This window comes from Lepidochelys kempii, chromosome 17, assembly GCF_965140265.1.
Source record: "Lepidochelys kempii isolate rLepKem1 chromosome 17, rLepKem1.hap2, whole genome shotgun sequence".
NCBI lineage: Eukaryota > Metazoa > Chordata > Testudines > Cheloniidae > Lepidochelys > Lepidochelys kempii.
In genome coordinates this window covers 13,840,659-13,855,334 of record NC_133272.1, presented here as the reverse complement: position 1 = coordinate 13,855,334, position 14,676 = coordinate 13,840,659, and the positions used below count along the sequence as shown (strand labels likewise).

Genomic DNA, 14,676 nt, shown 5'->3' with positions numbered 1-14,676 from the left:
AGTGGTCCTGCATAGTTCACAAGGGCAAACTTCATGTCCCAGACTTGGCCCTATGGTGATAGAATCCTCCCAACAGGGTTCATAAGGAAGAAGATAAACCTTATTTAGAGGGTTATAGAAAGGCAGATGAGAGGGGATTAATGACCTGAATGTCCAGAGCTCCCAGCTATTGGGAGGCTCTGAAGGCTTGAGTATTCTTGTTCATGAGAGAGACCCTATTATTAGGTCTGTCAAGCAATTAAAAAATTAATTGCAATTAAAAAAATAATCGCTATTAATCGCACGATTAAAAATAATAGAATACCATTTATTTAAATATTTTTGGATGTTTTCTACATTTTCAAATATATTGATTTCAGTTACAGCACAGAGTACAAAGTGTACCGTGCTCACTTTATATTTATTTTTATTACAAATGTTTGCACTGTAAAAAACAAAAGAAATAAAATTTTTCATTTCACCTCATACAAGTACAGTATTGCAATCCCTTTATCATGAAAGTTGAACTTACCAATGTAGAATTATGTACAAAAAACTGCATTAAAAAGTAAAACAATGTCAAACTTTACCGTCTACAAGTCCACTCAGTCCTACTTCTTGTTCAGCCAGTTGCTCAGAGAAACAAGTTTGTTTACATTTTCAGGAGATAATGCTTCCCACTTCTTGTTTACAGTGTCACTTGAAAGTGAGAACAGGTGTTCACATGGCACTGTTGCAAGATATTTATGTGCCAGATGCGCTAAAGATTTGTATGTCCCTTCATGCTTCAACCACCGTTACAGAGGACATACATCCATGCTGATGATGGGTTCTGCTCGATAATGATCTAAAGCAGTGAGGTCCAACACAAGTTCATTTTCATTATCTGAGTCAGATGCCACCAGCAGAAGGTTGGTTTTCTGTTTTGGTGGTTCGGATTCTGTAGTTTCTGCATTGGAGTGTTGTTCTTTTAAGACTTCTGAAAGCATGCTCCTCACCTCATCCCTCTCAGATTTTGGAAGGCACTTCAGATTCTTAAACCTTGGGTCGAATGCTGTAGCTATCTTTAGAAATCTCACATTGGTACCTTATTTGCGTTTTGTTAAATCTGCTGTGAAAGTGTTCCTAAAATGAACATGCTCTGGGTCATCATCCGAGACTGCTAGAACATGAAATATATATGTCAGAATGTGGGTAAAACAGAGTAGGAGACATACAATTCTCTCCCAAGGAGTTCAGTCACAAATGTAATTAATGCATTATTTTTTTAATGAGCGTCATCAGCATGTCCTCTGGAATGGTGGCCAAAGCATGAAGAGGCATAGGAATCTTTATCACATCTGGCACATAAATACCTTGCGATGCCAGCTACAACAGTGCTATGCGAACACCTGTTCTCACTTTCAGGTGACAATGTAAAGAAGAAGTGGGCAGCATTATTCCATAAATGTAAACTAACTTGTTTCTCTTCACGATTGGCTGAATGAGAAGTAGGACTGATTGGACTTGTAGGCGCTGAAGTTTTACATTCTGTTGTTTTTGAGTGCAGATATGTAACAAAAAAAATCTACATTTGTAAATTGCACTTTCAAGATAAAGAGATTGCACTACAGTACTTCTATGAGGTGAAGTGAAAAATACTATTTCTTTTGTTTATCATTTTTAGAGTAAAAATATTTGTAATAAAGATAATATAAAGTGAGCACTGTACACTTTCTATTATCTGTTGTAATTGAAATCAATATATTTGAAAATGTAGAAAAAAATCCAAAAATAGTTAATAAATTTCAATTGGTATTCTATTGTTCAACAGTGCGATTAAAATTGCGATTAATAGCAATTAATTTTTGTAAACTGATTAATTTTTTAGTTAATCACATGAGTTAACTGCGATTAATCGACAGCCCTACTTATTATATATCTCCTTGGTAATCTGTAATGCTCTTGTATATGGTCACCTGTTTGCATTATGTGATGAATGTATTAAGATTGGATAGGATCAAAAGCAGCATTAATTTAATATCTGCTGTCTCTCATGCAGACACTATCTCCTGCCCTTGCGGGGAACAGATTTAATTATCTTAAAGATCTCGTCCACTTCTAACTACTTTAATCCTGTTCATCATGCTCCTATTCACAAACTCAGAGTGTAGCTGTTCATGTAACATAAACGTGCAGGTTGTCAGTAAAGAAGTTGGCTGCAGAGTGAAAACCTCCTAGCTCCAGCACAGAGAAAAGTAGCTAAATAAATGTCCAGCCATAAAAGTAAAGCTCATTTTGAGCAATTAATGCTGAAACACTGCAAGGTACTTATGGAACTGCATAAAAACTCACGTACAGATGTGAAGTGCAAAGACACCAGTTCAAGTTGACATTCGAGTAGAATGTTCCAATGGAAGAGAAAATGCATAAGAAAGCCAGCAAAGAGCATTGCAAACATTTGCTAAAGCTGTTTGACCATAGGTCACTAAATTAATTTCCTTCTGGCAAGTCCCAAAAACCAAACAGAAAGAAACACAGTAGTGCAGCTTAAGAAAAAGGCAAATTTCTGAGCATCCATTCATCTTAAAACTAAATCAGAATGGAGACTTCACTTTGAATTATAAAATCAGAGGCTTTTGCCATGTTGAAAGAACATTTGAAAAATAAATATACAAAAAAAGAAGTCTGTGTCTCTGTAATTCTGTCTCTGTCTCTCTCATCCCTGGTTTACCCAACTGTAGTTAACTGTAACACTTAGTTAGCCATATTCCCTGAGGTTCCTTAAGGGGAAATTTTCCCCAGCTAGCTATATTTGGAGACAGGAGACTAGACTAGATGGGCCACGGGTCTGAGCAAGTGTGGACATTTCTATGTTCCCAAAGCACAAGGGCCCATGCCTGTAATGTAGAGCATAGCTGGTACATGGGGTCTGCAAGAATATGCAACTTTACACAATTGTAAAGCTTGATAAATTGCCCTTTAGAATATTTTGCTTGTGTGCTCAGCTTCTAACACTGCAGCGGTCCAGCATGCATCCTGTTAACCCACTTTCCTTTTCGTGCTACAGGTGCAAAGAGCTGAAATATGCGAAAGATCTGCCCCAGATTTCCATTATTTTCATCTTTGTGAATGAAGCGTTGTCAGTGATCCTGAGGTCCGTGCACAGTGCTGTTAATCACACGCCAGCCCACCTCCTGAAAGAGATTATACTTGTGGACGACAACAGCGATGAAGGTAAGGCTGGCTGAGCTCTTAACGAAACATGGAGCACTTGATCCCCAAAAGGTCCAGTAGGACATTTGTTTCCAAAACCACATAAAGAGGTTCAACATGATAAGAGGACAGTGGCTTCATGATGTGAAGAGCCGCATGCATTGGAAGATCAGGTGCTGTTCAGCATACAATTCTTCCCACCCCTCGGTCAGCATCCATTCCATCAGCTGCAGTGGTATAAGTGGAACCAAAATCAAACCTCAAATTAGACTTCTAAATAAATTTGCAAGCAATCCGTATTTCAGGAGAATAAAAGGAACTATCTCAGTGGGTTGGAAGGATGCCAGAGAGCATTAATTAATTATTGTTATTATTGTAGACACTGTCAAACGCATAGTAAGAGGCAGTCCCTGCCCCCAAAAGCTTTAACTCAGATGCTCAAAAGTATATGGTAGCCTAACACCCATTGATTTCAATACCTTTGAGGATCTGAGCCTTACAATCTAAATGTGATAGGATGGCCTCATTCATTGAACACCACACTAGAACTTAGGAGGTGGGGGTTCTATTCCTGGCTCTGCACTGACCTAGTGAGTGACCTTGGGAAAGCCATGTCCTCTCCCTGTGCCTCAGTTTTCCCATTAGTGAATTGGGGATGACGATACCGGCCTCCATTTGTAAAGTGCTTGGGGACTTATGGATGAAAAGCACTGCATAAAAGCTAGGTGATACATTACAACTGGAAGTGAAGAACTGGGGGAATGATAGCTGATTTTCCATTCCAAAGAAGCCTGAGAGGTTGCATTTAAGATGTGACAAGATAAAACTGGAATAAAGTAAGCATCTCAAGCCTGTGAAAATAGGAACGACAGTAATAAGCACCACAGAAAACTGATGAATTGCTCAGGGGAAGGCGGAACTGTGGTCAGAGCCTCAGCTGATGGCAATCAACAGAGCTTCATTAAAGTCAGCAAAAATAATTGATGATTTACACAAGCTGGGCATTTCTCTCCTCATCTGGCCAGTAAAGAAAGGTGACGGTGATTTGTGTTTGCAGTCTTTGCTATATCCTCTGTTTTACAGGGAAAAAAAAATCTTTGAAAATATCAGAATGAAATCCTGCACATACCCCACAAAGTTACACTGCATTGACTTGACAGAGAGTGAAGTATGGCTTAAAGGAGAACCCATGTGTATTAATTACTTATCTTCCATAGTCCCTGCCTTGTGCAAAGCAATATGCAGCTAAACAGTCTCTGTCAGCTACTCAGTATGCCGCACTGAAGCTAATATGGTAACAAATGCTATTGGTAAGCTCTGGAGACACGTATGAAAGGAGTCGGACAATGAAATGAACCCTTTTAAAAAACGTCGCTCCTTGAATAGCAGAAACTGCAGCTGGCCATGAGCATACAAAATTAAATAACTCTCATTCTTTATCCGCTGCTAAGATTAAAAGGCACCGTCTTGACTAGCGTCTGCCCTGAGGAAGACTGGGCTAACTCAAGCAGTGATTTCTGTGGGCAGGTCAGAGGGTGGATAGAAACCTGAGCAATATTCAATATGTGTGTGGGGGGTGGAAGGAGGCACAAACTGAGTTTGGTTAACTTTAGTGCCCCAAAGAGCTTTGGAAAACGTTGGCTTGTTTCAGTGCTGCTTTGTCAAAGCACTCCGACTTACATCAGAGCCCTTGCAGCATCCCTCAGCCAGAGTCACAACCGTAAGCCAGATAACCTTGACTCTGTCCTCCTGTGAGATGCCAAAATAATAGTAAATTATACAAAGCAATGTACATACCAGAGCTCCACAAACCATGCTGCTGATATATACCCAAGAAGCCTCAGTGACAGAAAATAGTTCCTCATAGTAAGAACAACATCTTAGGGTTCACTCTTCTAATATTACAAGCAAATGGATATTATAAAATGAGTAAGGTTCTGACAGGGAAATTATTCCACATTGTAAACTACAGGTTATAGTAAATAATGATTAATTCTCCAGGAATCCTAGGAGTAAACAAAGGTCAGAGTTAAAGTTTTCAGAGTTAAAGTTTTCAGGATATGCCTTTGTGGTTGAGTATGGCTGCTTTATTGTTGATGCTTATGAATGGGCAGACTGTATTTCTGAGGGGCTGAGTGAGAAGACGACTTGTAGGTGTGCGGCTTTAATCACTGACCTAGAGATCTTGGATGCCAAACTTCCGATACCTGAAAGGAACCTGATTTTCACAGGGCAGATGCTCTGAACTTTCTGAAAATCAGGACCCTTTCAGGTATATCCAGTTGGGCACCCAAAAACTGAGGAACCTAAAATCACTAGTGGCCTTTGAAAAGTTAGTGTTCTACTTCCTGGTTTTCAGATTTTGGAGTTGCGTGTGTCTGTGTGTCTGTATAAAATACAAAAAAACCTGCGTAACTACATTAAGATGGAGTTGAGGTTGAAAGTATATCTCAGTAATTTAAGAGTAAAAGACATTACAGGGATGTTTTAATTTTTCCCAAAATCAACAATAACAACACCAAGGAAACTGAGAATTAAGATTACATTTAAAAGAAATCTCAACATATGCAAAGGTAAGAAACACACAGTTCAGGCACTCAAGCATCCTTAACTTTGCCTTATAGGTACACCATCCAATGGTTTGATGTTTGTGGATCCAGATTAGAATAAACTTATTTTTAAAGACACATTAGATTTTTCTTCCTCCTGGCATCACTACATGGTGATATATACAATAAACATGGCAAACATAGATTTACACAAATATATTACAGAGATATATTAAATGTAACAATTCTTAATGGGTATACCTGAATTGTAAACATAGACAGAAACTCAAATGTACTGCAACAAAATGTTCCTCCCCTAAAGGCAAATGCTGAGAGAGTTTCAGTTTTGAAACTTTTTTCCCTTGCAAGTCACACTATACTTCTATGTAAAGACTTGTTTTGTACTTGCCTTTGTTTTTTTTTGTTGCACTGGTTTATAATTGCAAAGACGCTACACCGCTTGTGTTTCTGAGTGATAACACATTTCCTAGGTCGCTGAAGGCATACAGAATATGCCCCTTAGACAATATGCTATCTCACAGTCACATACCTTGTTTGAGACTGTTGCTTGAGCATCGCCTGCCTTTCTGCGGTCTCCCTGTAAATGTTTTTAATCTGGAATAACATCTCTTTGAAAAGAAAGCCTCATTTTATAAAAGAAAACTGCAAGATAAAAGGCTACTTAAAATACCTAGGTACATTCAGTGATCCATGTGACTGATTGTAATTTACTTCAGCGTAACAATATTTGCTGTGACTGGATATATCATTATCTTGCTCTGCAGCTCATTTCAGCAACAACAATGCTTCCTATGTGTTCTTTTGGGAGCTGACTGTTTTACGGGTTTGGAAGAAGAGTACATTAAAAAGGGGAAGGTTTTAATAGACTTACATGAAGTTAAGAGCCTTCCAAGTCTTGTTAGGCATCAAAGTTGCCTTAGCCAACACAAATCCCAAGGTACCTCAAATCTTCTAATTGACAAGTTGTTTAATTACAGCTAGTGTTATGCTGGCTAGATTGTGTCCAGGTTAGAGTTGTGCAGACCGTACCAATGTACATAGGGGCTTGGCAAACCTTTTAGTTTGGTTTGTATCCCTCTGGGTTTTGCTGTGTGTTGGGGTCTATGGAACCCAAGGCTTGATACGTAATGCGGCCTAAGTCACCACATTTTGCACAGTTTAATCCATATGTTATAATTCTCTCACTGGCAGCTGCTTCCCTTCCCTTAGCTTCACCTAAAAGGTATACAACTAAATATGAAAACTCACAGAGTTTTTCCCATTTCCAAGTCTTGTTACAAAAGCTCCCCCCTAACTCTAGTTCAGTGATAGGCCAACCTAATCAGTTAGATGACCCTTCTCATCCACTGTCTACTGTTCTTCTGTGCTTCTTGCACATTACTTTGGCTGAAAATCAAACCAATATTCTCAAAGCCAAAATCTTAGTTCTAGCCAGAAGTAACCTTCTCAAATGCCTATATAGCTGGCCAAGCCTTCTGTATTATCAATTCCAATTGATAGTATAACTGATACCAGTTGGAAGGTAACAGCTGGAGACCACGTGGTTGCCAAAAGCTTTGGTGGCACAATAAAATTGCCAATGACAAACATAACCTGAATATCCAGCCAGACAAGTTTTTTAACAGAGCAGCAGATATATTGGTTTCTAGGGCGTCTAGCTCCTGGGACTCATCTTCCACGAGAGAATAATTGAGTCAGATAGGAATCAAGAGATCATTGAAATGGAGTCTACTGGCATGTTTACCAGGAGCATCCGTCTCAGTTGGAAGTTGCTCATGGAATGTCAAATACCAAAAATTCACCTCCTCTTGTACTAATATTTATTATCTCCAACTTGAACATGATTTAAAAAAACATGTGGATGTGAGCTGAAAGAGAATCCATCCAGCCCTCTTCAAAGGGAAGAGCAGAATGGACACCAATGTGGAGAATAGGGTTATAATTAAGAGAGAATGTCTCAAACTACCCATCTGTAAGGCATGTAAGGTCCATGTACTCAAATACCATGGTGGGGAGCAAGATAGTTAGATAGCCCAGTAATTAGAAAAATGGATCTGGAACCAGGAAGCCTCAGTTCCAGCCCCAGCTCTGCTCCTGGCTCACTTTGTAACTTTGGGCAAGTCGTTTTGCTTCTGTGATCCTCAGTTTACAAACGGAAATGGTGAAATGGAGATAATGCTAAAGTGTCTCGTAGAGATACTGTGAGACTTAGTGTTTTTGTGAAGCTCGTTTAAATCTTCTGGTCATCAGTGGTGTTATGGAAGAGCAAAATGTTATAACGAAGTGCACAAAAGAACTGATCAGAACTGCAGTCAGTTCTCTGAACTGTATGCCATTTTCTCCCCTACTCTAATTAGCAGGAAGCCTTGAAAATAGTGAAGCCCAGGGCAGGGTAACCAATTTATGTGAATGCCAACTTCATAGGGGAGGCTCTCCCCCACCCCTTTTTTGAAATCATCTAATTTCTGGCATGCTATTTCTGAACCTCCCAACCTTGTTACATAATGTGAGCTCTGGGCTACGCTATAAAAATGTAATATTTTGGGATAAAGCAGCCAGTATTTGGGATAATTTATAAGACAGAGAATAAATTTCCTGCTACTGACCTAAATGCAATAGCCCTCTGGATTCAGAGCCTAAAACTACATGTTCTGACGATGCCATGTTGGCAGGCATTGAGTTATTTTCCTGTTATGCTAATGTCAGTCACTAAACACAACAAACGCAAGATAAAATTAGGAATAATTTACCATGATTTAGTTAAGATTAGATGTGAGAGTGACTTCTGATTTACAATCCAGCAGAGTTCATCTAGAGGGAATGGTACAAAATCAACCTCTGCAGAAACTGAGCAGTGCGGGCTTCACATATCCCAAGTGAGTGGTAGGCTGCAGTTGATTGCCAATGGGATGGACATACCTGTGTATTTAAAAGCACCTAAGGGACCCGAAATCTCAGATTACTACCAGCCCCCACTCATCTATTTGGAGGAATGGAAATCTGGATCACTGGGTGAAACTGTGGCTCCAGTGAAGGCCATAAGAGTTTTGCCGTTGATGTCAGTGGAGCTAGGTTTTCACTCCTTACACTTGCACCTAAGTTTTACAGGTAGGACCTGTCTTTCTAATGAGACAGCCTCAGTTCTGGATGGGCTGAGAGTCGAAATCCAAAGTCCAACCCCCACCTGAGTTTTCTTCCTGGGGTCCCATCTCAATATTGACCATCAGTGTTAGCTGAAATACAGTTACTATTTATCTACCAAACGAACCGTGCACAGATAAAATAGAGAAAGAATGTAGCATTGCACACAGGTCTGTTCTTGCAGTTTTGCCAATCCAAGTCATTTGTATAATCATTTTAGGTGATTATCTGTACCAAACCAGAACTCTAAGCCACTTGAGGTTCACCCGTCACTAAGAATATGTCTACTTTGCAGCTGGGGATGTGAATGGCAGCTCAAATATGTGTACCTGCTCTAGCTGGACTCTAGTGAGCTTGCTAAAAATACAGTAACTCCCCACTTAACGTCCTCTTGCTTAACGTTGTTTCGATCTTACATCCCTGCTCCATTACAAAACATGCTCATTTAAAGTTGTGCAATGCTCTGCTATAATGTCATTTGGCCACCTGCTTTGTGCACGGTTGCCAGCCCACCGATCCGCTCCCCTACGCCTGTCCCCAGCACCTCCCGCCCGCTGGCAGACCCTGCAGATCAGCGCCTTCTCCCTGTTCCCCTCAACTCCTGCCCGCGGCAATCAGCTGGTTTGTGGTATTCAGGAGGGAGGGGGGAGGAGTGAGGACGCAGCGCGCAGGCTCCCCCTCCCTCCCCAGCCTCCTGAATGCTGCAAGCCAGCTGATTGCAGCAGGCAGGAGGCGAGGGGAGCAGGAGAAAGGCACTGATCCGCAGGGTCTGCCAGTGGGTGGGAGGCGCTGCGGGGAGGTGTAGGGGAGCTGATGGGGGGCTGCCAGTCTATTTAATACCTGTATTAAATTGCTTGTTTAAAATTGGGGAAAGTGGATTCACTTAACATCGTGTTGCTTAAAGTCGCATTTTTCAGGAACAGAACTACCACGTTAAGCGAGGAGTTCCTGTAGAAGCGAGGGCGTGGTGACCTGGGCTTCAGCACAGGCTGTACGAGCAAGTAGATGCTGTGCTGTAGCCTGTACGGCAACATCCTCACTTCTATTTTTAGCAAGCTTGCTAGCATACAGCTCGTGCTGGGATGTCTGCATGAGCTGTCATTCACCCCTGGCTGCAGTATAGATGTATCCCAAATTGCATATTAACACTCCTTCTCCCTCTGTCACTCTTGGGTACATTAAACTTTCGGCTTCCTCATCTAACTCCCATTAGCGTTTTCCCCACTTGCCTTCCTTCCTTCCTTCAGCAGAGAAACTTAAACTCTAGTCGTGAAAGTCTTGTCATTGTTTAATGCAGAGGTGCTGGAATTAAGGGTGCTGGGGGTGCTACCGCACCCCTGGGCTTGAAGTAGTTTCCATTATATCCCTGGTTTATAGTTTCGTTCAGTGGCTCTCAGATCCCACACTATAAAAATTGTTCCAGCACCCATGGTTTAATGTGGCCTATAAATCCATGATAATGCAACATTAATGGCTTACCTTCTGACAAAAACACTTCAGAAACTGATGCTATACATGTGGGGTTATGTCTGTCAAAAAATTTTGTGTCTCTGTTGCCTTGAAGCCTCTCACAGAGGGGATGTCACCTCCATAAAATATTGGTTTCCTATGAGTGGCTCAGCATGAAACCGAAGTTGCCACAATAATATATGTATGTGATGCAGAAGCTTAGGGTTGCAAGTTTCCTCCCCTCCCCCTTCTTCCCTATTTCAGCATAAGAGACAGAGACTCTACCTGAGGGAAACAAATATGTGAGGAGGAACAATGCCAGAAAGATAGTCTCACAAAAGCACTATTTTTAAGTGCTTGGAAGAATGCATGAGGAGAGGGAATAGCTGATCCCATTTCCTTTGACTTCTCTGGCTAAGCATAATAGATGGGGTTTACTGTTTACTCCTCTGTTTTCCATTGCTGTGTTTTCTTAAAGTAGCAACTTACTTTCCACTCATATCTCAGCAACTATTCTGACCTTGTGTATTGCATTAACAGTGATTCTTCTGAAAGGTGGGGGGCAGGAATAGGTCAATAAGCCTCGCATAGGAATTCCTAGCCATGCCATAAGATAATATCATGGAGCCCTTGAGTTCTGCAGAAATGAGGGTCATTCTCCAGCAATTTGTTTTAACAATATGATGCCTGCAGTCTGTCTCGGTACATAATAAAACTTAGCTCTGATATCACACTTTTCATCAGTAGATCTCAAAGTGCTTTATAAAGGATGCAAGTATCATCATGTTACAGATTGGGAAACTGAGGCACAGAGAGGTGACGTGACTTGCTCAAGGATACAAAGCAGAGCTAGGAACAGAACCTGGATATCCTGAATCCCAGTCAGTCCTCTATCCACTACATCACCCAGCCTCCCTTACCTGGCATGTTTCGGTTGCAGTCAGAATTGTAAACTAATTTTGTTCAATTCTCAGCACAATAGAGGCCTGTTTATGATTGGCACAATATCAAAGATTGTATCCAGTATTGTGCATTTTATTTTAATTATTCTGCATTAGTTTATTTTGTGGACAAATCAGATATACTACCCCATGTAAAGTTTCATGGGAAAGGGCAGAATTTCTGATACAGTCCTGCATCCTTAAAATTCCTCTTATTCTGCAAAAAGGTAGAGCATTTTTAAAAAAACAGAGAATTCAGTAGTATTCAATGGAATATACCTTGCAAATCAGGGGTTTAGGCCCCTAGCCTGAGTGTTTTGCATGTTGTTAACTCGAAACCAAACCTTATTTTGAGAATCAAAAATACTTGCTACAATTTCTCCTTTTTTTGCAGGCAGGTTGTATCCGGGGCTAGAAGCAGGACTGCCGAGTGTTTCTAATTTAGTTGGAAGCAGGAAGTAGTGGAAATCTCCCAGGAGAGTCTAGTCTCATGAGACTTCCAGTCCAGCGCTACAAACTTAGGAGCTTTGGTCCCAGTACGGTGTGGATAAGCACCCAGATTTTGGGGTGCTTTTCCATAATTGAACTGACACTCCAACATTCAATATTTATTTATTTATTTTTGTATGCTTCCATGTGCGTACCCTAGAGATTGCTTTTACATTACATGTCTTTTATACACCACAGGCATCAGAAAGTACTAATAAGTTTGGTACCAGTAGTGACTCTAGAAACTTAGAGCCATTATGTACTCAGCAGTAGAGCGTACGCCGTCTTAAACAACTTAATTAAATGATCAGCAGTTTCCCAGTAAGTAGAAGTACTTAGAGTGCATGATATTTAGGCTCTGCTGAATGAAGCAGAAATCTCTTCATTGCTATAAATAAAAGTGGAAGGATTTCAGGTAGTCGAAGGGCAAAGTCTGTATGCAACCAACACGGATATTGATATAGCAAGGCTGAGCCACAGGAAAGGGAGAAACGGAGGGGTGCCGTTTGCAGCAATTTAAATGACACCGGCTGATTAAGCCAGTCGACTGATCTCATTTTGCAATGTTCACAGCAGTCCACTCAAGCCTACAGGAGGCAAAATCACTAACATCAGCCACAGTATTTCTTTGATTCTTTTAACAGTATTGGTGACATTTTATTTTATAATGAAACAGTGTCCCAAGTACAGCAGGGACGTTTACCTGGTCTCTCGCTACTCTGCGGAGCCTTGTCCCTTCGTATTTGCTCTAAGCCTCTCAGTTTTTGCAAAGAGGACAGAGTGATAAAAAACCTGGAAATAGCTGATGAGAAAAAGGTAAAATACATTAAAATTGCATTTAGGAGAGAGGGGAAAGCCAATAAAGATTAAGATTAATTTTCTCCACTGTTGGGAATTACTTGACACAGGAGAGTTTGGATGACTCCTTCATCCTGTTGGATTGATCTGCACCAAACCAGTCCCAATTGTAGCATAAATCAGTGTAGCCTAGGTACTGTCCTAAGTTATGCAAGCTGGCCACGATCCCAAAGAAAATGCTTCTCACACGCCCCTGAAAGCACGTCCTATTCGGTATCAGCATAGGAGCCAGCGATGCTGGCTTTACACCATCTACGTGGTGGCCATACGTCCACATGCCAGCTCGTTAGTGCTGTCTGAATGTCACAAAGGAACTGGTTGTGGGCAAAGAATCTGGTCCCAAATTTACAAACAAGTATTAAAAAAGGAAATTGTGTAAAGGGACTTTCCAAGACGTTAATGGGGGTTAAACAAATGCTCAGAAATTAGGAACAAAGATTCAGAAGTAGGGGTATAATTTCAAAAGTGCCTAAGTCCCCTTTTCAAAAGGCAGCTAGGCACTTAAAAGCTTAAGACTCTTTAGAAAATGGTACTTAAGTGCCTTAGTCACTTTTGAAAATTTTGCCCTAGATGTAACACAATAGCAACATCCTGGTCAAAGACTTGTTTCTTGTCCTTTTAGTCACTCAGCTCAGACTTCTAACAGCTCCCTGAAATTCCCTTTTCCCCAATTAACATTGACTAGGCCTAAATCCTTTTCTACGTATTGCATTTCCTACTAGCCTCTTCCCTAAGGTATCCTGTATCAGTAAGCTCCGCCAATGTTCACCAGTGATAAGAGTTGATTAATGCACTAGATTCCCTATGGAAACTGTTGCTCCTTTTGAATTGGCTCTCTGGGTTTTCTCCTCTAGAGGAATTGAAGGCACCTCTGGAAGAGTATGTCAACAAACGATACCCGGGGCTCGTGAAGGTGGTGCGCAACCAGAAAAGAGAAGGCCTGATCCGAGCTCGCATTGAAGGTTGGAAAGCCGCTACTGGCCACATCACTGGATTCTTTGATGCCCACGTGGAATTCACTGCTGGCTGGTCAGTATAATAAAAAAAAAAATCAGATGTAATGATTTCATGGTGTGGTTAGGTTATAAGGGAATAAATCAGGCATGCTGAAAATGTATAATTTAGCCTGGACGTTCTTGCAAATGTCGCCATTAAATTAGTAAAGCTAGATTCTTCCTTTTACCCCAACGTACCCTGGATTGGGTGAGGCAGTACGCTCTAGGACTGCTAAAGTCCCTGTTTTCTGTACTTATCCTACCTCCACTCACATTTTATTTTGTTCAGATCAGTGCCCCCTCCTTGACCTGAGTGAATTCTGTAAGCTAAAAAGACGAGACAGCCGGGAATTGAAAAAGAGAATGGTTCCAATGTTATAGGCCTTTCTACTTTCGTCTCTCTGGGGAAGGCTTATGTTTTGTATTGGTTTGATTCTTCTTAAATTGAAAATAAGTTCAAAAGTGCAAGGATAGCAGAAAGTGTTTCAAAGGGACTCTTTCAGAGGGATTGATGCATCCAGAGCACAAAGTATCAGAGGAAATTCTATTACGTTTCTAAGTCTGCACAACAAGAAGGTTCCATGAATGATATTTTGCAACAAAATGTGTTTTTTAAAACACTGTGTGCCATGCTTAGAATATTGGAGGCTGGAAAGGCTAATGCATGTTTCATTGTGTGATATGAAGGGAGGAAAAGAAAAAATCATTTACCAGGAAAATGTGCTATCACCTGCAAATAGAAAACACATTCTGTGTAGAGTTATCGCATTTTTCGTATGAATAAGGACATAGAAGGCTGTTTCTCACACCAGTACCTGTATTCCCATCTAAATACTGCAGTGATTAGGCTGCTAGCTTTTCAAAACTGGATTGTATGCATGTGTACGGGAAAGTATAATTTACTGAACTCACTGTTGAAGCAGCTTTTCTGATCAGTAAGGAATGAGAGTAGCAGATTGCTCCTTTGACTGCATTATGAGCTTGATCTTGGCAGACACTGAACATCCTCAGCTCTCACTGATTGCTTAGATCCTAGACAGAATGAGCCCTGTCTGTTCA

At 40.8% G+C, this 14,676-nt stretch overlaps 1 protein-coding gene across 2 annotated transcripts in view; it reads left to right on the top strand.

The window, feature by feature from the left end:
• Window positions 1-14,676, top strand: part of GALNT17 (polypeptide N-acetylgalactosaminyltransferase 17) — a 288,971-nt gene that overhangs the window by 110,491 nt on the left and 163,804 nt on the right. For both annotated transcript variants that reach the window (XM_073315115.1, XM_073315116.1), the window contains 2 exons: window positions 3,029-3,195; window positions 13,477-13,651. In XM_073315115.1, coding sequence (XP_073171216.1) covers window positions 3,029-3,195; window positions 13,477-13,651 — 342 coding nt within the window. The remainder of the gene's footprint in view (window positions 1-3,028; window positions 3,196-13,476; window positions 13,652-14,676) is intronic.